Source organism: Echeneis naucrates, chromosome 5, assembly GCF_900963305.1.
Source record: "Echeneis naucrates chromosome 5, fEcheNa1.1, whole genome shotgun sequence".
NCBI classification, from domain to species: Eukaryota; Metazoa; Chordata; class Actinopteri; order Carangiformes; family Echeneidae; genus Echeneis; species Echeneis naucrates.
The window spans coordinates 24,268,214-24,294,096 of record NC_042515.1 but is presented as its reverse complement, the minus strand read 5'-3'; the positions used below and the strand labels follow the sequence as shown (position 1 = coordinate 24,294,096).

At 40.8% G+C, this 25,883-nt stretch overlaps 1 protein-coding gene across 1 annotated transcript in view; it reads left to right on the top strand.

The window, feature by feature from the left end:
- Positions 1–25,883, top strand: part of LOC115044266 (receptor-type tyrosine-protein phosphatase gamma-like) — a 451,501-nt gene that overhangs the window by 414,212 nt on the left and 11,406 nt on the right. The window contains exons 13-22 of the mRNA XM_029503234.1: positions 3,231–3,381; positions 9,592–9,683; positions 13,698–13,789; positions 18,026–18,122; positions 19,185–19,267; positions 19,433–19,567; positions 20,917–21,051; positions 21,298–21,473; positions 21,629–21,764; positions 23,125–23,271. Of these exons, the coding sequence (XP_029359094.1) occupies positions 3,231–3,381; positions 9,592–9,683; positions 13,698–13,789; positions 18,026–18,122; positions 19,185–19,267; positions 19,433–19,567; positions 20,917–21,051; positions 21,298–21,473; positions 21,629–21,764; positions 23,125–23,271 (1,244 nt within the window). The remainder of the gene's footprint in view (positions 1–3,230; positions 3,382–9,591; positions 9,684–13,697; positions 13,790–18,025; positions 18,123–19,184; positions 19,268–19,432; positions 19,568–20,916; positions 21,052–21,297; positions 21,474–21,628; positions 21,765–23,124; positions 23,272–25,883) is intronic.

The following is a 25,883-nucleotide window of genomic DNA, read 5'->3' as shown; positions in this document are numbered from 1 at the left end:
CCCATACACCCACCTACCCCTCCAAGACTTTCAGCAAGGCGCCGTGTTTGAAAGCAAACACCATGGGACATCAATTCAATTTCAAGCGCTTTGAAACACAGTCGAGACAAGAAATTGTTATGAACAAAAGTCATTTTCTGATATACCCGAGAAGTGCCTCCCAGTCTCCTTGTCAAAGCACATTTAACACATTTCATTCTGTTTCCTGAGGGATTCAAGGGCAAATGCTTAAAAGTTGTTGCATAACTTTGCAAAAGTGGTTAGTGTGTACATCCCACTCAGAGCTTCTGTTGCTGCAAAGCATTTTTAATCTGGGTGCAATGCAGAAAGAAATTGAGGTGTATAAGCCTATAAATTACAAACGTTGTTAAGTCGCAGATATAGGAACAAATAATTATAGATTAAAAATTTTGGTGTGCTGGTCACTTCATATTAAATTATGTGCTATATTAATTTCACAATTTAGACAACTTTGATATGATGTGTTTTCCACTTATATATTATTATATCTCAACGAAATCAAACAGGATGGACGCACAGCTGGGTACATTAGGTAGAAAACATGGACATCTTCACTATTCTAATAAAGCAACTGACTTGAAACCTGATGAATTTGTATGAGGCACACATGCCACTCATTAATCGCACAATTGGGCCAGCTCTTGCAGCAGACATAATGACAAATTATAGGTCGGGGTGATGATAACCACACAAAGCTATATCATATATAGACAGGAATGATAGCATCACCTGACAGCACAGAGCCATCACATATATATGTACAATATCATGTATTAAATAAAGTTCAGCCAGTACAAAAATTCCAAGAAGGAAACTTTGAAAAGCTTAAAATGCAATGCGAGAGCAATCCACATCATTATTAATTCCACTTTGAGCAGAAGCACATGAATGCCTTAGTAACAATATTTCATTAGTGTAATAAAAGCTGATAATCCGCAAGCTACATTGTATAATTTCATTCCTGTAAAAAATCTGAACACGTCTTGAAGCACTGTAAGACTGTGAAGCTGTTTATAACCTTAGTGATGTTTTTGGATGTGAGTTGGAGTGGATGATACCTCATACTGTGGGGACCTTGACTCAGCACCGCTTACAATTGGGTTGTCAAAGCTACAGCTGAAAAAGATGAAACAGAAAACAAATCAGAGCTTCCCTTCTAGTTATCTCCACATTTTCTGTCCTCCATTCCCCCATTCTTCCCTCTGCCCATCAAATTTGCTTCTTTTTTACTCTTTTCTTTCTATGTTTCATATTTCTATACTGGCTCCATCTTGTCTTTCAGTCCATCTCCCCCCCCCCATCAGTCAGCCCCCTCCACCCCTCTTATCCTTTCTGGCTTCCCCCTCCTTGCTCTGATCTGAGTGCTGGCCTACTTTCAGACATGGCGAAAGGAGATGAAGCTAGGAGGCCAGATTTTGCTGCAGGGGAGAAAAAAAGCCTCTGCTCCATTTACAGTGACGCGTGTGTGTTCAATATCTATGCACATTACTGACTGTGTGTGTTATGTATTTGCATGCTGCTGGTAAGGGTTTTTTTTATTGTGTTTTGGCAGACAGCCATAATCATAAGACAAAAGCAAGAGGAAAAGATAAAGGAAAAAGGCAGCCTGTAGTGTACACTATGCGTGTGTGTGTGTGTGTGTGTGTGTGTGCGTGTGTGGATATGAGGGAAGAGATGCAGAGTTAGTGGGGATGCAAGCCAGCTGTGGTGCAGTGCAGGGGCCCAGCCTGATGTAATGCTCGGCTCCACGCAAAGCTGCAGACTGAAGGCCATGGGGGCCAGCGGCGGCTCCAGCAACGTCACGGCTGCAGCAGCTGAACTGGGTAGGTGGTGGTGGTGGTTGTTATTAAGAGACCTAAAGGAAAATTGGATTTTACAGAATTGCTCAAATGATCTCGAGTTATGTGTTGGTTTGATATGCTTATCGGGCTGTACTTATTTAAAGTGCATAGTGAATAGTGTGCAGAGCTCAGGGTGTGTAGGACTAACAGGGAACTGGTCTAGCAGTCTGTAGTAATCTCTCTTTGTTAATGTGATGGTTTACAATTGCTGCTGCAATACAATGCAGCCATGTGTTCAGCCTAGCTTAGCAAACAAGCTTTGTGCCAGTGTATACTGTACTGAACATGAAGAGGAAATTAAACATGACATGATTCAGCTGATGTCAATCAAACTTGGGAACATTTACCCCCATGTAAAATGCAGCTCATATTACTTGTGTAATTGTGTTGTGAGTGATTTAACATTTATTTGAAAGAAGAATTTCTGAAACTTCCTTATCAGTTCCAGTGTGAACACAGGCCGATTTTAAGGATTGTTTTTACCTGGTTTGGCCAATCAGAGGCTAGTCAGAGTAAGAATGGGGATGTGTTTTTCCCACATACCTTAGCTCAATATAGATATATGCAGGAATAGCTATCACAATAGAATCACATTTCTTTTTGGTTCACTTAGAGCTGGAGAAATACATTTGTTGTTGGTGTCCATTAGTGGATGTATGGGTCTGGATATGGGTATGGAGATATCCACAGACGCCAACCCATCACTGAGTCAAAGGATAACCGTAGTTAAAGTGACAGATAAGTTAACTGCTCCTATAACAACAACCATCACAGCTTTTGCAGTGACTGATGACTTGGATTAAATACCACAACCTGGGTGAACAAATACCAGTTCAGGTTGCCAGTCTTATGTGAGAACACAACTGTCAGAAGACACTTATTGACTATTTCTTTCAAGAAGCTGGGATAAAACCCATGGAATATAATTTGTGTACCGCTGTCATACGCAGGTACTTTCCAGCTTTTGCAGGTTTTGAGGACAGCCAGCTTGTGGTTTTTCTCACACTCACATACCAGCCATGAAGTTAAAGAAAAACCCTTACGGGAAAATGAGCTATGCTCTGATTTATTATCACACTATATTTAAAAATTTGTTAAAACAAAATTTTAAGTTTTGTGCAGATTGATATTGCTGTTGTTTTTTTCGTTTTTGTTTTTTTGTACAATTGTACTCCAAAATCAAGTTCAACTTTCATATGGTCATATGGTACATCTTTTTATTTGACCTGTATGTTTTAGTGACATGTTATTAGTATCCTTTGATAAATCTGATTTTCTCAATCTGTTTTTTGATTGTTTTGGGGTTTATTTTTAAACACTTGTATTGAATTCGATTTGATTAATCTATCCAACTTTTTTTTCTTTCAGACCACAGTTTGGTGACCAATCTGACCAGCCAGTCAAGTCCTGGCTCTGGGGCAGGGTTAGGTGGTGTGGAATGGGTGGTACCTTTGGTGGTGGTGTCAGCTCTAACCTTCCTCTGCCTCATCCTCCTGCTGGCTGTGCTTGTCTGCTGGAGGTGGGTACATACTATAGCGCACTTACATTACACTTTCATTTCACATCAATTCATTTCACACAAAACATTTTTCTGTTATATTAAATTGACCAAACGTACGTAGCTTATATTACATAAGTTAATATTAACTTAAAGACAGCTTTTGCCTAAATAAGCTAACTAATTGAGGTTATTCTAAACAAGCCAACGTTCTCTCTGAACAGTGAGAGTGGACCATTGCTATAGCAGATGTTCGCTGTTCGCAGTTCAGAGTCCGTAACTAACATGTTGACATGTTTTCAGTATAAAGTGAACAAATGAGATTCTCAGCCTGAACTCTATACAGTTGTGAGCTCTGAGCTGCTCATATCAGTCTGAGCTGCTTCGTCATGTGGTTTACACACTTGCATCTGTGCTGAGACAACTCTCTCTGATGATTTTAATCAGACACTAAATATCTCCAGACACCAGTCATGGTGTATTATTTTTCTTCTTCAAGTCTTAGTGGTCTGTACTACAAAGCAGGATTTGAGGTTATCAAAGTAAGTACCTAAGATTAAACTCCCAATTCACTTGGGTTCAAGTTTACTTTATGGCATCAGATCAAAACCAACCAGCCAAACAGATCAAAAATCATATACCTTTCACAATTCCTACAAGAATCCGAATAAAAGAATTCATAATTTGGTAATAAATAATAATGAGGAGTAGACGTTTATGAAATGAGTGGATTTCTTTTGAAGTTTGAGTCTTCTCCCATGTCAGGTCTGGTTTGGATATTACTTTAATCATATGTATCAACAGGTTTCAAGTTTCTTTTCATATCATGTCCATTCTAATTTATTCATAGTTCTTACAGATAGGTAAAGCCAGGCTCAACTCAACTGGTTGATAGCCACTTTTGTTGTACATGTTTTCAACACTGTGAGTGTTAGGTTAGGTTGGGTAGAGTCAGATAATGGAAGGACGTTTTAATCTTTTTTCCAAATGATTCTCAGATTGAGGGAAACCCTGGTCTTAATTGTTCCAGTGCATTGTGTTGTTTGTGCTTGAGCCTCTAGCAAAAGGTACTTTATTGTAGACTACCAGGGAGCATATGGTGTATTGCCCTGTCAGATTGTATAGACACATATACATCATACACTTGGCAAGTGTGGCGCCATATTCTCTGTATTTTTCTTATAGCTAGTTCCTGTTTGATCCATACATTAGTCTGCCATCTCATTTTATTACAGTCGGAAAATCAAGGATCAGATGGCTATTATATAACCGGTGATAAGTGGCTAAATCATGTTGGACAACAGCAGCATGGTCCTTTATTGAAATCTGGAACACACAGCAAATCATCGGTGGCATGTGAAGAAAGACAGAACGTGATAATAAGTAACTCTGGCATAATAATCACATGGTGTTAAACCCGCTGCCTGACACTCACTAAGCTCCATTTCTGCACTGCATTTTCCATATTATACGAGCTGTGCTGAGACTGAGCAAGAGACAGCCTGGCTTCAGGGTTGGTGTTCAGAGTACTGTTGGTGCACAAGTGCTGAGAAAATGTCCATAACCCCCTCTCACACTGACACTCACAGGCCTGGCAACAGGTGGCTGAGGGCGTGTTTGGGTATTTAATCCTATTGTGGAGCAAAGCTTAGGTCACAACCCCGTGTTCAACACAGACTCCACTCCCACTGCTTTCTTAGTGGTAACAGTTGGTGCCGCCCACAAACAGATAAACTGTTGCTCTGCTGCATTCATGTCTCAGGAAATCTGAGCTTCATAACAGAAAGATCTTAATAATATTGACAATAACTGATGTTAGGAAGCCAGTTGGACGAGGTGCAGGATAAAGTTGGAGATAGTTGTATTTGAATACTATACAATGGGAACAGTGGGTATATTTTCATTTGCAGTTGAACCATGCCGGGTAGCTCTCATCTTGGTTGTGGCAGTGCATCACTAATAAGTCCAGTCAAAGGGTGATTGATCCTGTCATTGCTCTGCCAGCTTTGTCTCATTTGATTTAAATGCATGCATGACAGCAACTATCTTACAAATGGAAGTGGCAGAGGCTTGACTTGTGTGTGTGTGTGTGTGTGTGTTTGTGTGGGTGGGTGGGTGGTGGGTGGGTGTGTGTCGCGGAGCGGGGACAGCCCCCTTCATGCCTTGTTGGGAAAGCTCTACCCCTGTGTTCCTCCTGTCCCTCTATCTCTCTGCTGTGGCTCAGTTGAGGTCAGCGGCAGCATGTGGCAGCTTGTCTGCTCCCTCTCCTCTGTTCGTTCAGCAGGATGAACGCCCTTTGCTCTCTGCTCTGTATCAAGTACAGGTAGGGAGGGTCTGGACATACACACAGGTGGGGAGTGTTGAGTAGTTGTTGCAATGGAAGCTGTAAATATTCGATAAGGGTCAGTGATTGCACACACTGTCAGTGAATTTTGTTTCATTTCCTTGTTGAAAGGAACTCAGGCCATGTTCCCTGTGTGTGTTTTTTGAAAGGAATGAAATGTGGATATATAGTTAGTTAGTAAGCAAAGTAGCTGTGTGTGTTTTTAAGTATGTAACTACTTTCTACTTAGAAAGCCTCAAGAGGGCAAAAATAATATTTCTGCATTTCTCATAAATTAAATCACTATCACTTGACTCATAAAAGTTATATCACAAATGGGAATGAGCTTTTCAAGTAAGTTTTTATTGTTGTTGGTATTCTGTTGATGGTGCAGCATTGGTAATGGTTAGTGCTGTCATGTCACAGCAAAAGGGTTGAGCCTGGGTCCTCTGCTTTTTTGTGTTTAGTTTGTATGTTCTGTCTATGTAGATTCCCCCTGGGTACTCCATCTTCCTCAATCCATGTCTCTAAATTTGTGGATTTTTATGTGTCTCTATGTCTTGGCCCTGTGATTGACAGTCTTCATCCAATATTAGCCAGTTGAACCGTTGCAGATAAGGGATTGCTGGGTCTTGTTGGTGAAATGGTGGTATAGTAACAGAGCACTGCATGGATAATACAGGCTTACCTGTGTTAGTGTCACTCTGCTTCACTCCATAAACAGCCAATAGGATTCTTCCATTTTTGAAATATTTCCAAAATTAGAAATGTCAAGATCATCTTAAGCATCGAACGTCACCCCTTTATGATTATTGAAGCCTGAATACAATCAGCAGAAGCAAACAGATAATGTTGGCTCTAAACCACATACACAGTCATGTCCTCACCATCACCAGCTCTGAATGTCACCTTGAAGATTGAATAAGCTCTGACAACTTCTACCGAAGGCTTTCCTCTCACAGACACAACCAGGCTGTAATGGTGTACTGGAGAGGAGATCATGTTCATGTTCGACCTGATGAAGTTTAACATCCACAACAGCCTCCGTAGTCTCATTTACCCTCTAATTAGCCTACTGATTTTTCTTATATAAATCCCCCTTTCCAGTGGGCCAGTAAATCCCAACTCCACTGACCAGAACCCCTTCGAACATACAGAAAAAGTAGCATGTAGGTTTTTGTACTCATTGCTGCAAGCACTGTTGAATTATTTAAGTGTGTTAATGTGCTTTTTCATCTCTGATCTCCTACCACATCATGTAGGACTGTAAACGGGCTGTAAGTGTTTGCATGTTCAACATGATGACCTTTTTACATGCCTGACAACTGGTCTACTATCACTAAGTCACTTTCTAGCAACTGACCTTGTTTAACAGACATGGAAACATGACCAGACCTCTTCACTTCACATCAGCTTACTGATCTTACTGACGTAAACACCCCACCCAACTAACCAGTCCCATTTAAAACAAGACAAGGTAACATCCAGGTTTTGGGACTCTACAGAACTCTATAGAGGAGACACTGTTTTGATTTCCATAGAAGCATCTTTTATGGGCTGACAGGTTGTTGTGTATTCCCTCTTCAGTTCCCTCCTAATACATTATTGGATGGACACTGTAAAGAGGCAATACAAGTGGACTGGACAGTAAATTGATTTTCATGTTCAACATGCCAATGTATAACATTCTCAACAACCTGCAGTTGGATATAGACTATGGTTGGCAACTGGCCATGAAAGGTGTCACAAAATTGGCTGCAGGACTGGAAGACTCAAGGAAAGGACATTTTACTGGCATAGTTTTTTACTCCCTTGAACCTCTTTAGTAGTAGGGAACACACTGGTTTACTACAGGCCTGTTATGTTTATTTTTAAAACAGCCTTCATTCACCAAGGCCTAATGTCTCATGAAATTAAAAAAAGTTGTATGCTTTACCCTTCATCAATAACTCAGATGATCAGTCAGGTTTTCTGATCCAGCAATCCTCTGGGCATCACAGCACGTCCATCAAGCCCTCATACTGAAAAAAATAAATACATAAATAAATAAAACGAGTTAGCTTTTCTTTGGGCCTCTGCCTTTGTGGTTCAGGTTTTGGTTATGTCTAGGAAAGTGAGACTTCTTGATTAAATTTAGATTAATACAGATTATTGTCGTGGTTAGATGAAATCATCAGTGTAGGGGAACAGGATAACAACAGGGATCCACAATTTTTTGGCGCTATCATGTTGCATTCCAATAACATGGGACATTCACCAGATTGTATAGTCAGGACATGATTTCAGGGTTGTACCTAGTGTCAAAATAAAAATCTTCAGCCTTCAGTGGAGTAAACAATCATTAATTAAATCCCAAAGTCTCCTCCAGACCCACTTCATTCTCTAGATTACTAGTTAGGGTGGTCACAGAAAGTGAGTCTTTATTTAAAAGGTAATATTTGGTCAAATAGCCTTACTGCTGCCTGACAGGTAGATGTACATGAAATCCTTTTTTTTGTTGTGTGTCTCTGGATTTGTTTCCTTTGGAGTGGGTTTCAAAAGAGAAAGAAGTGGCATCTCTTCTGCTTCTTTCTGCACTATTTGAACTCCAATTTGTCTCTACATGCCTGATGCAGATTGTTCAAAGCGGTTTGATGCTAAACGTCACACATGTGAACTGTCACATTGTCAGACTAAAAACACAAAAGCACAACAGGAGAGCTCCTCAACACTACCCTGTTTGACAGCTTCTACACACACAGTGTATGTACGTTTAAATACACCTTTGTGTGTGTGTGTATGGAGTTCAAAGTCCATTTCTACCATCGGTTTGCTGACTGTTGTCATGATGAAATCTGTATGCTCTCTCTCTCTCTCCCTCTGCACCCACATACACACACACACACAATTCTCTCTCTCATCCTTTTTTTTTTTTTTTGGGTGCTGTGTAGCTAAGGTCCACTGTTGACGTGTGGCATATGAGGGAGTGACTTAGAAAGATGTGAGTATGTCAGAACCAGCCACTAGAACAAATAAGATTGATGCCTTGCTTAGTCCAAGTCATGCCGGCATGATAAATTGGTCTATTGATTCTTTCCTCCATAAATTACCAGTGGGTGCATTTGGATCTTGTCATCAGTGCTTACAGAACCCTTCCACACACTATTGAACACAAATTTTCTGGTATGAAATGTCTGTGGTCAAAGTTGAGTTAAGTTTAGATAATAGTTCTAATTATGGAAAGATGAAGATGGTGGACATTGAAAGACATTTACAGTGGTCTGTCATTGAAATGGTGTTGCTTTCTTTCTCAAAGGCAACAGCAGATTATAAGCAGGCCATTTTCAGATCAAAAAATTTCTCTGTACATAAGGTCAGTTCATTTTCTCCCTCACAGTCATGTTTGTGAGTCAGAAGCCAGCGAGAGATCCAGTTCTTTGTTCCAGCCCTCATTGGTCAGACAGATTGTGCCCTTAATAGCACAGCATAGCACAACACTCACAAAAAAAAAGAAACACAACCACAGAATCATTTTACATGCAATGTTTGAGCACACAACAGATGGGAAACTTCCCAAAGATCTGTGGTTGATTACTTCACAGTGGAGTTAGCATCAAGCTGTTACTACTATGGAGAAAAGTAATGCATGACCTCAGCTGGTGACATAATGTATACGAAGCGTTTGTTTTTTTTCTAGCCACTTCAAGCCTCCCCCCCCACCCCCCCCACCCCCCCCAAAAAAAAAAAAGTGTTTGCTATTTAGATCTAAAGCAACATTGGTAGAGAGGGTTGAAAAACCACAAAGGGTCCTGATGAAGGTGAAATAGCATCAGTGTTTCGACCTAATGGGAGAAGTTCAGCTTGAATTAGTTACTCTCTTCAAGTAAAACTTCCTTCTTCTGTAAATGAAAGGCCTCTGTTTTCTTCAGGCGATGTTTCCAGACAGCCCATTTCTACGTGGAGGACAGCAATTCACCCAGGGTGGTGGCCAATGAAACGATCCCTCCCGTTCTCATCCCAGGTAATATCTCCCTGCGTGCATCATAGCTACACCTCATTTCCTCCACTGTGTCTACTGTGTTTTAGTTTGGTATGTCTGCAGAGCGGTAGTTAGCTTGTCATCCTTTCTGAGGGGTCATAGGTCAGGGCTATTCTTTTGGCACAGTTCTAAGGTCATAAACTGGTATTAAAACCTTACAGGGGTCATCTTCCAGCCACCAACCAGGCTGGGGAAGTAGCAGCATCTGTCCAGACATTCAAATTGGCATGAATTCAGATAGAGTCAATATTTTTTTCTTTGAAGTAACTGTTAAAAATTAAGAATTTGTGTCAAAGTCAAATCTGAAAAGCAGAGCAGAGCAGCCTATTCAGTATGAGAGTCAGACAAATGGAGAAAAGAAATTAGGTTGATAGAAACCCTAGGATCTGTGTCCACATCAGAGAGAAAGGCCACAGCCAGTTCACCAGTTATAACACACACACAACATAAACACAAAACCTTTACAAAGTTTGAAACATGCTCTCTGGTTCAGGTCCCGAGTCCCAGGATTTGGCTCCAAATCTGTCAAATTCAATTAAAAGCTTTTTGGCCCTCTTTACAATGGGCCTTGGCTCAATCCAAAAGGGCTCATTCACATCATTTCCATCATGGCAGAGTCCAGGTTCAGCACAGACAAAGAGCTCCTCTGTCACTCCCCCCTCCGCCAGAACAGCCTCACAGAGTTGCAGGTAGGTCTACAGAGAACCAGACATTAGAGTCCACTGCTGCAGACAGGGTTGTGGGTCTGACCATATGTTAGCTGTGTTAATTGCCTAAAAAGGCTCAGACTTAAGAGTCTCACACAATCCTGAATCCTCTTTGAGACCTTCTGCTGCAGCGCAGACTACATAAACCTCTACTCAACACACATATGAACCAACATTACAGATGTGTTACGTTCATGTCATCTGCTGGTTTGCCTCAACATATTTGCTCCTCTCGTCAAAATTGCTCGTACAATAATTAAGGAAAGAATACAAAGAGGTCAGCATGGCAGCATAGTGATTAGCGCTGCTGCTTCATAGCAAGAAGGTCGTGCATTTGGTTCCTTTCTGTCTGGAGTTTGTATGTTCCAGGTACTCCGGTTTCCTCCCACCGTCCAAAGACATCATGTTTAGGTTAATTGGTGGCTGTAGGTCTGAGTGAGAGTGTGAGTGGTTGTTGGTTTCTGTCTATCTCTATGTGTTGTCCCTGCGATGGACTGGCAACCTGTCCAGGGTGTACCCTGCCCTTGCCCAGTGTAAGCTGGGATTGGCTCCAGCATCCCCTGCGACCTGGAAACAGAAAAGCGGTAGAAGATGAAGGAATGAATGAATATGCAAAGACAAGGTTTTGTTTATGGGCTACATAAAAAGTGTTTATAGGTGTCGGGGTGTTAAAATGAAGCTAGCACTGAAGAGCCTTTCCACCGGTTGCAAAAAGAAGTCAGATTGTATTGAGGTCTATAGGATAATGGCCCAACTTCTCACTTAATGAATTAGTTAATGTACTCCCTGCTTTCAAGTGTTTTTCAAATAAACAGGGTGTTAATTTTTGAAATAACTGTCTAATTTGGAGGAAAATAGACCATAAAGCAGGGGATGAATTAAGAGGTGGTTACTGTACTGTATGATCAACAGATTGTACCAGAAATGGTGACCTGCTGGAGAATGTACGACAAATCTCCTCCTCAGCTCAACCTTGTTCTCTAAATATGGTTTGTTTTGACATCACAGTGGGATGCTACTTTTTCTTCTGTCCATTAATATGACAATATTTATTTCTAACTTTATTGAGGGTGTTAGGTTTGGTCATAGTTCTCAATTTTAAGGAATGCAGCTTGTTTTTTGCTGTATCCTATTTGTATTTTGCAACAAAAGAACAAATCTATCCGACACAGACCATGACTGTACTGTACTGTCTTTAAAATATGTCAGAGCAATAAAAACATGATTGGTTCAGCTCTCAGCAGAGCTAATTGGTTTATCCAGACCTCTCAGTAGCCTGCTGTGTTTACTGACACACAAATAATTCTGACACATTTACATACCTAAATGAATGTCTCATAAGAGACAAAGCGCGAGCAAACAAGTACATGCTCCTGTTAATATTTGATGAAGACTAAACTGATGGAAGCTGTGAGAGCGTGTTGGCTGCTGTGTCGGATTTTTGAATCTTTTCCACTAAATGACCTCCATTCAACTGGGTCGAGTTCAACTTCTTACACCGACTGCAGCTGTTTACCCTCTAGTGAAACATGCACTCCAGCCCTGTTCTGTCTCACCAAAAGCTCCCAAAGCTACGAAATAAACACATCAATAAAATACCTTTCTGCCTTCTCTGTGGTGATGCAGTTTAATTTGCAACTGTGTTAATTTCATGTTTAGGTAGTTGTCCCCATTAAATTAGATAGTTAGAAAACTGAAGCAAAAGAAATGGAATTAGTTATTAATAAATGTTAAATGCTGAATGGGGTCAAATTAACCCGGGACCTGCTTGATAAAATACACAAGTATCAATATTTTACAGATATTTGTTTTGATTGTTCAGGATGGTACTGAGGTCACTATAGCATATTATCAATTTCATCTTCTTCAAAAAGTTTCCCCCTGCCTTTTGGCCATAATCTATTAAATTATTCTGGTGGCACAAGAAAGCATTATACCCACAAGGACTGTAGTAAGCCTGGGGATGGGGAAATATAAACTCTCTCTAGGAGGGGCAAAAGCATAAAAGCTTGAACCGCAGCCGTCAAAAGACTTTGGTGCCCTGTGTGATTTCTGTTTGTGTGCTCTCAGTTTAAAATTACCTCTAAGAAAAGGTTTTCTATCTGTGACAGATTATAATAATCTGGTTGACCTTGGCTATCACAAAACCCCCTCTTATCAGCAACCAGCTGAGATGTTGCATTCCAAAAATGTGAAGTTATTGCTCCTTGAACAACATTGTAGATTTAGTGCCGTTTGTCACAATGGTGTTGTTGATGGTGGTGGCGTGGGAATGAGGACCCAAAGGCAGGAGCCATAAGAACCAGGTAGGTGAGAAATTAAATACTTTTAATTAACAAAAACCAAAAGCTACAAAATAACTCAGGTAAACAATCAGAGACAACAGGCAAAGAGACAGGCAGAGAGACAGCATGTGAACAAGGGCCACAGAAAGACAACCTCAAGGATCTGACACGGCTGAACCAGCGAACAGGACTTAAATACAGTGAAAACTCAAACCATAACAGAGAAACTCAAACCCCACAGTGAAACCACAACCATGACACCGTTAATGTCATCAAAAGGGTTTTCAAAGCTCAGTGCTCTCAAATGCTGTCAAAAATGCCCAAAGTTCACAAATTGAGCTCTTTATAATTTAGTTTCTTGAGAAGGATAGACTTAGTATGGCAAATTAAGAAGGGATGCACATATACACGGACAGTTGGAAAGAGTGGATGTCTTTAAAGACAGTCCTCGTTTTCCCTTTGGTCGTAAACTTTTATGATATAGAAAGAAGGCAAGGCCAATGAGAACATATGAGCTTAGAAATTACATTTGCAATCAATGAGATTTCATGGTGATATGTATTTTTTTCCATCTTGTCATTACGAACCTTCTGGATGTACTAGTGGGTGGTTGGGGAAGTGTGTTTTTTTTAAAGGGCAATTTAAGTAGCCAACAACAACAACAACAAAACCTTTGTACCCAAAACCTGGGTAAAAACTTAAACTATGATTGCATGATTTTATGGTACCATTGAAGGCTCCACCTTGGCTGCTAAATGGGCCTTGCAGTGGCACTATTTTCTTCTTCAGTCACACATTGCCATCTCAAACTTAAATATTACATTCCCCCTAGACCACTAAACTCAGTTTCTCAACACAGTCCGTGTAGGGTTTTATTATTTACCTTTGATTGTGCTATTTTGTAAAATGCTTACATTCCCACCCAGAAGTTATCCTGTCACTTCAGTCAAGGTTGTGTCACTACCCCACTGAACCTGCTTTAAACCTGGCCTTGTGTCTTGCAGATGACATGGAAGCCATCTCCGTCAAGCAGTTCATCAAACATGTCTCTGAGCTCTTCTCAAATAACCAACATGGATTCTCTGAAGATTTTGAGGTAAGTAGTTAGGTTTTGTACATGAAAATTAAACAGGGTAATCTAACCATGCAGACATTAAACATAATTTGGGAGGATCAGACTGTTTATACTTTATAGTGATAGTGAATTATTTTTGCATCCAGCTTGAGATCATTTAGTTGGTGTTTCTATGCATCTGATGTATTTTAAGTCTAGTGTCTCTTTTAGCTCTCCTTGTTTTCCACCAGCTCCTGAGAGAGATGTCCAGTCCACTACAGTTTAGTCCATCTGTTACTACTCAAACCAGGTTTTTAGTTCCATCCAGACAAACAGCCATTCTGCTAAAAGTCGCCTCAAAGCTTCATAAAACTGAATGGAGCTGAACACCCAGCTCTTTATTCCCTGTCAGGTCATCTCTATAAGCAAACCTTTTTACAGAGTTTTTACTGTCATTTATTTTCCAATAATAATAGCGATGACGATAATAAAAGCAATAATACTAAATCCTAATGCCCTGTGATGGACTGGTGACTTGTCCAGGATGCCCTTGCCCTGGCATTGGTTCCAGCACCCCCTGCGAAACAGATAAACAGTAAAAGATGAATGAATGAATAAATGAATGTTCCTAGCAGCTTTAAAACTCATTTTCAGGGTGCTTTGATAAGTAGATCAGAAAAACTGTAATAATGACAAGCACTACAGAAATAGGGTAGTTACAGAGGCATACAAACTCAGTAAACGCTATCAATTAATACCATGATGATAAAAAGGTTAATGACAACATCACATAAAATATAAAATATACACCAGTAGGTTTCAGGCTATGACATAAAAAAATGTATTGATTTTCGTTCATCGCCTCAGGCAGATGGTTCCAAAGTTGAGGAGCCCTGTAGGCAAAAGCATGGTCACTTTTAGATTTAAGCTTCACTAGAGGCTGTGTTCTGGCTACTATGGGTAATAATTCTATTATGGAGCTTAGGGCCCAGTGTGTTTTAAAGGTGATCAGTAAAAGCGTAAAACCAGTTCTATAGTAGACAGAGCAGAAACTAAGGGCATCATCAATGAAGGTTTAATGATTAAACAGTATTGTTAAATAATAGTATATTTTGTGCTGTGCAACACTTAACAATATTGAGGCAAAACAGAAGACAATAAGGCTTTCTTTCAGATCTAGGTGGAAGGTACATCTGTGTGTTTTCCGAACTACATTTAGATTCCTTTAAACTTATTTTGCCACCTCGCCCCCACTAACTGTCAGCTCTGACATTGTCATTGCCCATATTCACCCTGCATTTCTCACGCGCTAACTAGTAAATCAGTATACACACATACAGCTGAAATGTAGCTGCTCAATAAAAGATATCATGTTGTAATTTCTCTTGGAATCTTTCCCTCATGTATTTAATCTTGCAGGGGAGGGAAATATCAGTCTTCTGCTGGGTAAATACACTCCCATGCAAAATAAATATTGAAAGCAGAGATAGTAGGAATGAGGAAGACAAAAAGCCGCATCCCTAATGGTTATGGTTAAAGCAGTAAAAACGGATTTTGTTCCAATCCTTGCACCAGCCAGGGCTCCTTCTTAAGTTGTTGATTGTGGAAATCCTTGTTCTTATTCTTTCCGCTCTCTCTGTGCTCCCCGACTGCACTAAGTCACTGGACTGAGCAGGACCCTTGAACTTTGTTACTTTTTTTGGTGGGGGTTATTTTTGGGCATTTTTTAATAATTATAATTTCATCGGACCTCTGTGAATAGGAAAGTTTAAAAAGACAGGAAATGAGGCGATGTAAAAAGGAATGACACACGGGAAAGAGTCCAGCGACTTGCCTGCTCACCTGGAAAATGTCTATAACTCATATACTAGATGAAGACAGGAGGCAAATCAAAGGCCTGAATAAAACTGCAATATTGCCAAGATCCCACTGTTGTGACATTATGCATATTCTAGATTTATGACCTGCTGTACCTCTTGAGGCATATATCGAACAATCAAAATATCAGGTTGGGAGCCTGGTGTTCCCAGGTCTTGTTCTCTACCCCCTTCCCACATGGCTCAGTGTCCGTCTGCGTGATGTTACTTTGAGGCCGGTATCACATGTATAAACAAAGTACTGTACCAGCATACTATTTTTGTTTTAGGAAAGTGATGCCATGAGGCAGGTATACTGCCTATAGACAGATTCGGAACCAGACCAGAACCAAGACCCGCAAAAGTCCTGCAGAAGTACTATATGATCAATCTATAGATTGATCAAGTCTCAATTGCATACGTCATGCTTGGTCTTGACTAAAACAGGGTTAAGTAGTTCACTTAATTTTTCACTTTTTACTCATTTTAGAGCTAGGCAATATTTGACATGGAGCAGTGAGGTTCTCTGGAAGTTCATTGTGGATTGAAGACACTTGATGTGTGAGTTTCCTTCCTGTGGAGGGATTCAGGTTCTTTATGACATCTAGCTGCAACATCAGTCTGACTTGTGTGTTGAAGCCCTCTAGTGGTTGTAGTAATTATCAGGCAGGAGTTTGGGATAAAGCCCAAGCCGTGGATGTTTCTCAGTGGCAAAGCATGCAAAATGAATGCATCTATCCATCATAGATGACAATGGGCTCATGACCCCACAACGCAAACCAGTATTGGTTTGTGCCATTCTCAGGCCCTGAAAAAACAGGAGGATTGTGGCAGGAAGGGCTACTGGTGTAAAAACTGAAGCCAAATTAATCATGCAAGTCACAGAGCTGACTTGCTATGGTGACCCTGAACAAGGAAAAGCCGGAAGAAAGAAAAAAAAAAACCTTATCGGTATATAACCCTATTAACCTGACCAAATGCTTAGTGTTAACTATGCTTACAGATCTCATCTAAGTTCCAGGATATAAAAGCAGAGCTATGTGAACCTAAATTCTGAGTTTAACATTTCAATGTCACATTATGAAGACATTGTCATTTGGTTTTAATAATGGAACAAAAGGCCTATTTATGACCTTTATGGGAGTGTAAGCTGGAGGGTTTACAGCAGGTTCATCAGTGTATCAGAGTATCAGCGGCTCAGCCAGGACCATTACCTTAAATCTGATAACAACCGGCCCACAATCCCTGTTTGAAACTGACAGAGCACAGCATGTCAGGATATGAGCATTCTGAACAGCGAGTCCCAAGATACAAAAATTCACTTTGACAGAACAGGGAACTTGATGCCATGCTGTGATGTAAATGGCTATGCAAATGCTTAATTTTCTTTTTTCAAGCACAAGTATGGAGAAAGAAAGAAACACCTGCTGCATTCAAAGACAAAAAGAGAGAGTAGGAAGGGAAAGAGAGAAAATGATGGAATCAGCCCCAGCAGGTATAACCAGGTGAGCCATTTTTCTGCTGGAGATGCAGACTACACATAAAGATTACATCAAGTTTAAATTAGCAACAACAGAACCCACTGATAGAAGTCATCACATACAGGTCCATCTTATCAAATCACAATATCATGGAAAAATGCCACAAAATGTAAAACCTGGTTTTCTTAAAGTTTTGTTGTGTTCTTCTTTGCTGCCCAAACGCTCAAACGATACATTGAGACCAGACATTGGCTGGAACTATACCCTGGACAGCAGGGCCAACACACAGAGACAGACAGAGACCAATAATCCCTCACACTCACAGTCATACTTTCAGGCAATTTACAGTCACCAATGAAATGAAATGTGCATGTCTTTGCACAGTGGGAGGAAACTCCCTCAAGCAGGGGGAGAACATGCAAACTTCGCACAAAAAATCTCCAGTCCCGGGAAACGAACTCATGACCTTCTTGTTGTGAGGCAACACAGCATTAACCACTATTCCACCTTGCAGCCTGCATTGACACCATGTCAGAATAAATAAGTATGAGCAACCAGCAGGAAAAAACAAGGCATTAAGTGTGACATACAGAGAATCAAAGCTATGCTGTTCATTACACTCTATGATACAGAAGAAGAGGCAAAGTCACAGGGTCAGTAGTTCTCTGTAGATCATAAATGTGATTGATACATTTTATGGTAGTCTGACACTGTGTCTTGTGGACAGTGATCCAGCCGCTCACAGCAGCCAAGAGGCAAAGGCTTCACGCTCTGCAGCTGGTCTCACAGCAAATTATTCATAAGAGTCAAGCTTGTAAATTAAATTTTCCATGTGCTGGTGATTCCTGAAAAGTTTGGATGCCATGAAAAAAAGGTTCATCTTCTGTGGACCATCCGGAAGTATCAGTCTATCAGTAAATGTTTTGTGTTTTCCTCTTCAGGAAGTTCAGCGCTGCACTGCCAACATGAAGATCACCTCAGAGCACTCCAACCACCCAGACAACAAGCACAAAAACAGATACATCAACATTGTAGCCTGTGAGTACATGGGTGGGGACTGACACATACTGTTTCCGTTTCACTGGCAATTTAGACTCACCAGTTAACATCTGTATCATTGGACTGTGGGAGGAAGCTGGAGTGTACATGTAAACTCAACATGTCTCAGACCTGGGGGTTCAAACCCAGAACTATCTTGCTGTGAGGTGACAGGGCTAATCATTACAAAACGTTTGAATTGCAACTGTCATGACTAGTGAGATAAAATGTGAGACAATCATTTAATGTGTAAAATATAGATTATTTCACAAGGAATAAAAATTAATGAAATAAAAAAATATATATATTGGGTGACCATTATCTCCAGAATTACACCTCAGCCAGGCACCAAATCAGCCTGATAACCACCATCAACTCCTGCACTGAAACAAATTTCAGAGCAGTTTCCTCCCTGGTCATTCGTGTGGAAACCGATACTAATGTGCTTTTTGTTTTGCTGTTTTTGTTCCATGTCATTTTTGTTCAGCACAAACAACTCTCTTCCTGCAGATCTGCTGTGTTCATCTCTTCCTAAAAAACTGTTTCAAACACATTTTAAGGGAATTAGATTCAGTTGAAAAACGAAACTCAACCAAATTGTTTTCAAGTTATAAATACCTCTCTGCTAACCATCCGAGATTTGGCTACATTTCTCTGAATGAGTAGTGTTAAAAACACACAATGTGTACAGGTGCCATGGTTGTCATAGATTTTCTCAAATGTTATAGAATGTACAGTTTTTGTTTTTTGTTATTGTTTTTTTTTTTTTTTTTTTTTTTTTTTTATCCGATGCATATATTAATTCTTAAAACAAGTAAAAGAAAAAAGAAATACAGGCTTGATGTGAAGTCAGTTTTACCACCCACATTTGTCATAGTTTGTCCTTCATTGACATTTCCTTCAGTAAACTTGTGTCCATGCTGCAGGTGCTGCTATTATGCTGCCCGTGCTTTGTCTTTTGTGAGCAGGGATGTTAACAGTGCACAGCCATTCATGTGTTCGTGTCAAGGTTAGCTCAGGTGGATCCTGCTAACCTTTTCCTGCTTTGTGTTTCTTCGAAAGATGACCACAGTCGGGTGAAGCTGAGGCTGCTGGCTGGGAAGGACTCCAAACACACTGACTTCATCAATGCCAACCATGTGGATGTGAGCACTATGTTTGTGTGTGTCTGCACGATGAGTAAAATCGTTTTAGAGATGAAAAAGGCAAATGTCAGATGGAGGGTCCACAAACAAATTTGAAAGATTTTCTTGATCTTTATGTCACTTGTTGCCAAACTAACAGTCTGCCTCTTGTAATTTACCGGTCAGGGTTATAATAAGCCTAAAGCCTACATCGCAGCCCAAGGACCTCTCAAGTCCACATTTGAGGACTTCTGGCGGATGGTGTGGGAGCAAAACACTGGTGTGATTGTCATGATCACCAACCTTGTAGAGAAGGGACGGGTAAGTTCTGACACTCACACACATGCACTGTCGATATGGATTTTGAAGGAGAGGTTCAGAGGATGTTTGGACCTGTCAAAAACTGCTCAACTCAGAATAATAACATTTTATTTAGGTCAGCCAATTCCACTCAATGTGAGGATTATTCAGACCACATGTATTAATTGGGAGGGTAGATGCATTGTTACAGACAAACAGATCCAGCAGTCTGCTCTGATGTGGACTGACCATGGACTCTGCAGCGCACTACCTGTTGAGCATCTAGTGAGGGTGATTAAAGCACACTTTTGTGGCAACCATTAACTCTTCAAACAAATTTCCTGGTTTTTGAGCTCTTACAAAGGACTCATAGGATTTGATGGCTGTCAACTATATATAAAAACTGGTGCACACAGAGCTCCCTGGCCAAGTGACTTAAAATAGGACATCAAGAAGAAGAAACACAAGAAGAATGGGAAATGCCAAGGCTTGAGAGAAGGGCTAGGAAGATACAGAAAGTGAAGGCAACAGTGGTCCCTGTGGTAATGGGAACACCCTGAGACTGAGAGAGGGTTCTAGGAACAACAGGGGGGATTGCTGTCAAGAATTAGAAGAGTGTAGTCCGAGGAACATCTACAAGACTGAGCAGTCCCCTCAAGCTCTCCAGCCTCTGTCAGAGAATCCGAGCTAGAATGTTGATCTTTTAAATGTTGGGCAGGTAGACTTCATGGGGATTCATCATGGAATCCAGATTGAGTGGAAAACTGGAAATAGGGTGGGGGGCAGGCAGGCAGAAAGGGTTTTCTCTCTGTTATACAACTTTGCTGTGTGTCTTGATGCCTCTTGGACATCAAGACACATAAGACTCCAGTGTTTCCCTTTCATCGCCAAAATGTATCCAGGGTTCCATAAACATCAAAGTTTTAATCACAATTCTCATAATATTGTAATTAAAAGATGACAAACATCTATTTTGCCACTGGATCGGTTATCAGGACTGGACCAATCAATCCATCACAACATGTGATCAACTGACCACAAAGAATATACTTGTGTGAAACAGTGGACCATTATATGACAGTCCATCAAGGAGCAGTGACTCTGTCTTTTAAAAGAAAGAAAATGGTACTCTGATGTGTTTACCATATGCCGAAAAAGTCAAAAATTCATTAGAAGACTGAATAGAACTCTTGTGAATGTCTGCGAGTGTTGCCTTTAAAATAAGAAGTGAAAAAAACTTGCTCTGAAAGTATCGGCCCCATATGCTTGACAGAAGCTAGGTCATTAAAATGGAGCCCTATGTGTATACTATTTCCCTTGGGTGTGTGTGTGTGTGTGTGTGTGCCCATCTGTGGTTTTTCTCACTACAGAGAAAATGTGACCAGTACTGGCCGACAGAGAACACTGAAGAGTATGGCAACATAGTGGTCACACTGAAAAGCACCAGAGTTCATGCCTGCTACACTCTTCGCTGCTTCACGCTGCGCTATAGTAAAGTCAAAAAGGTGAGAATCAGAGGAAGGAAGAAGGATTCCTGGCATAGACAGAAATGAATGATGTTTCTGATTTGAGTTTGTATTTATTATCATAGTGATAAAGACTCAGATTGAATTCTCTCACTTAGGATCTGAGTGCCTATTAATCTCCTATTAATTTTGTGGACTGTGGGTAAATGTAAGAAAAACCATAGCCATTATCCAGCTCAACAAATATCTCTTCCTTCCCTTTTTTCCCTCTCCTCCTCTATCCAGGGAGGGAAAGGTAACCCTAAGGTTCGGGGCCACACTGAACGGACAGTGCTCCAGTATCATTACACCCAGTGGCCAGACATGGGTGTCCCAGAGTACACCCTGCCCGTCCTAACCTTTGTCCGCAGGTCCTCTGCTGCCCAGATGCCTGATATGGGACCCATGATTGTTCACTGCAGGTGATGTCTCCATAAAAAAACACTTTGATTACAAATACCTAAACATTGTTAGAAAAGAAAATATTATGTCTATGTTCTTATAAATTTAGCTTTTTTTTTTTTACTTGTATATAATATGGTCTGCTGTCGCTAAGTGTTAATGTGTGTTGTTGCAGTGCTGGTGTTGGTCGGACAGGAACATACATCGTCATTGACAGCATGCTGCAGCAGATCAAAGACAAGAGCACAGTTAATGTACTTGGCTTCCTCAAACACATACGCACCCAGCGCAACTACCTAGTCCAGACTGAGGTTTGTCTGTGTTTGTGTCTGTCTTCATCAACCAAGTATCTGTGTGAAACATTGTAAAGATTTAGCATAATGCAAGTTGGGGCGTAAACAGTAAAACATACTGATGATGAGAATCGTGCAGGGTCCACTGCCCTTTGCTAAACTTATTACTTTTAGTTGTTAACGTTTAACATATGACGTTGTTATTGGTGATGGCGATAAGGGAGAAGAGTCTGGGCTTGAAGAAGGGTAACTGAGCTTCTGAAAGTCATTAGGAATCACCTTCTGGAAAAAGAATATTCACATTGATGAAGCGATGGAGTACCTGGATCAATTTAATATCCTTGATTGACTACTACACAAAGAGAAAGTCCACCATACCATCCTTTCAATGCCAATTCAGTACAGTTTCTGCCAAGCTGTCATGGTGCTTTAAAACTAAAAAATATGGCTCTCACACACCTGAGGTTGGATGTAAGGTAATATTGGTGGACAATGTTCTGTTGCAGCCCACAAGGATTTAGAGCAACCACCACGCATCCATCATTGCTGCTGCTGACATTTTAAACAACACAGGAGTCATGGCCAATGCTTATGTTCAATGCAGGCTGATAGAGATGCACCATCAGTACCTCAGACTATAGCCCTGCTCAGGACCTGTCTCCTTGTCCGTTGGGTCTCACTCCCCCGGGTCCATGTTGGGTCACACTGGCTGATGCCTCACAACTGACTTACAACTGCTGAAGTCCAGGAGAATTCAATTAATTAAAGCAAAGCTGCATGTGATTCTATCACAGTCTGTATTAATTAAATAAGTTTGGATAATGGCCGTGACTGGGATGGGGATGGATAGGCAGGAGGAGTCTGTGGTGAATAGCAGAGAGCACATGTTACACAAAACAATACCATGTATCAGTGTTTTCAGGGGAAAAAATCCACACCTGCCCCCACATGGAGAAGGTTAGGCACTAGTTTAACATACCAGTACTGAATCCCATAAATATAAATCCTATGTGTAGACTGTGCCAGTCGTACTATCTGCCATGAGCACAAGGAGAAATCCTGATGGACTGTCAGATCAATGTCGTACGTCAACACTGCAATGAAAACCCTGATAAGAAATATGAGTTTCTTTTCACTGAAAAATTTGAGAGTTATTAATCTGACATGAGACAGGGAAATCGGAGCAAATCTAGACAAGGCTTCACGCTATAGAATATGACTGTGACCAGTTGTTCAAACAGAGGGAGTTGAGCATAGAGACCTGTTAGCTGATCAGTCACTCAGTCATTCATGGACTTGCCTTGTGCCTTCCAGCCCACCGGCTCCCGCTTGTCTTTGACCAAGCACTTTAATAACCACTTTTTGTATCTGCTGGCAGGAACAGTACATCTTTATCCACAATGCCTTGATGGAAACTATTCTAGGAAAGGAGACAGAAACAGCAGCTAGCCAGCTTCACAGCTACTTCACCAGCATCACAATGCCAGGGCACAGTGGCCAGACATGCCTGGATAAACAGTTCAAGGTAACTTCGAGACTTGACACTGATCAATAATAACATTATGACAAGTGACATGAATAACACAGATTATCTTGTTACCATGGCACCAGGCAGCACAATAACCTTTTTACCTCAAGTAAGTATGGAGATGTGACAAGGTCTAAACTGTGATGTCCAGATGACTGGGTCAGAGGTTCTATCACACTTTACCTCTGTGTTTGCACCCACACTGCAACGACAATTCAGGAATAGTTTGAGGAGCTATAACCAATTCAAGGAGTTGACTTGGTGTCCGAATTCTCCAGCTCTCAATCCAATCCTGCATCTGTGGAATGAGTTGGACAAGCAAGTAAGGTCCACATAGACTCCACCTCACAACTTTCAGGACTTCAAATATCTGCTGCTAAAGTCTTGGTACCAGATACTATAGCACAGTTCTAGTGGAATCCAGGACTCAACGTGTTTATGCTGTTTTGGTGGCACAGGACGGACCTATACAAGATTAGGCAGGTGGCAATAATTTAATGAATGATAGGTTAATGTTTTCACATGAAACAACACATAAGTATATAAGACGTAATGGTAGTTAGGAGAGAATATCTCTGGAAGTGGATGCATATGAGACATCACAAGAGATCAAATGTAAAAGTGCATGGTTCTCCCCTCAACACTTGACAGAGAGGAACAGATAAGACCCACTTGGTCATGGTGCCTTAACAATTTGACCCCCTTCAGGTTTCTACATAAGTCCATTTGTCTCACATCCAACACTTCACAATGAACAATCATACTATCTTCACTCATCTGTTTCTCTTATGTGGTCAATATCAACTCGTGAACACAAAAGCTTGTGATGTAATATGAAAAATAGTTCATTTGCTTTTTACTCTAATATGATTTCAGATATATCAATCTAAAATACAAAACTGAAAAAAGTAGATTTTCTTTTGTAATTTCTAACGTGAAGAATTAGGTTCAAAGGATTATTTTCATTTGATATTCATCACTACATTTGGCCTGAGCTCAAGATTCTCCCAGTCAGTCCTCCAGGTCTGGTTTGTAAAGTTTGAGTCCCGTTATTTCAGTACATGTGCCACAGGGGAGTCCAAGGTCTGGAATAAATGGGTATGTGCAGAACAATAGCTTTCTCTGTTATGGTAATGTTTTTATGACTTCATGATAAGATTAAGCCTGTTGTATCCATTCATTGTTTGTAGCTCTCGTTTTTTTTTGTTTTTTTTTTTTACTCTGGTCTTTGCGGTTCTTTCACAACCTCTTTGAGCTCATTTTGGGTTTCTGTTTGTTTTTCCTCCCGTTTGGGATTTTCTGTGGTGACACTTTCTGTTTATCAAATCAAATCAAATCAAATCAAATCAGATTTATTTGTATAGCGCCAAATCATAACAAAGTTACATCAAGGCACTTTACATATAAAGCAGGTCTAGACCAAACTCTTTATAAATTTATTTAAAGAGACCCAACAGATCCCCCGATGAGCAAGCACTTGGCAACAGTGGCAAGGAAAAACTTCCTTTAAGAGGCAGAAACCTCGAGCAGAACCAGGCTCAGGGGGGGCGGCCATCTGCCTCGACCGGTTGGGTTGAGAGAGAGAGAGAGAGAGAGAGAGAGACAGGCAGGCAGGCATTGGAGGGGGGGGGGTGTAGGCAGGAACATGTTGTTGCATGAAGTTCATGGAGTTGAGCTGTAATACAGAATTCATGCTATATGGGACCAGCAGGTGTTGCAGGAACATGGGATGGAGATGAGTCACCACCTGCAGGATGAGGACAGGGAGAGAGAGGAGAGGAACTGGGAGAGACAGAGACTTTGGCAGAACATGGTTAGTAAATGCAGTATAAATGCTTAGAACTGGGTGAAACTGTTTTGTTTTGTTTTTTTTTGTTTTTTTTTTTTTAAGAAGGATGGTTTTTATCAGCGCATGCAAGGAGGGAGTTAGAGAGAAAGAGGGAGAGAGGGTGACAGGGAGAGATAGAGAGCGAGAGAGAGAGAGAGAGAGAGAGAGAGAGAGAGAGAGAGAGAAGCTCAGTCCTTCCCCCAGCAGCCTAGGCCTATAGCAGCATACCTAAAGAGTAGAGGACTTTTTAACCGTACGCTCTGTCATACAGGAAAGTTTTAAGCCTGGTCTTGAAAGTTACTAAAGAGTCCGCCCCCCGGACCGATGCTGGGAGTTGGTTCCATAGAAGAGGAGCCTGATAACTGAACGATCTGCCTCCAGATTTACTCTTGGAGACTCTAGGAACCACAAGTAAACCTCCATCTAGAGAGCGGAGTGGCCTGCTAGGACAGTAAGGAACTATGAGCTCTCTGAGATATGATGGAGCTTGGCCATTAAGAGCTTTATACGTTAAAAGAAGGATTTTGAATTCTACTCTATATTTTACTGGCAGCCAATGAAGAGCAGCTAACACGGGAGAGATGTGATCTCTTTTCCTAGTTCCTGTTAATATTCGTGCAGCAGCGTTCTGAATTAACTGAAGGCCTTTTAGAGATTTGTTTGGACATGCAGATAGTAATGAGTTACAGTAGTCCAGCCTAGAAGTTACAAATGCATGGACTAGTTTTTCTGCATCATCCTGAGAGAGGATGTTTCTGATTTTCCTAATGTTTCTCAGGTG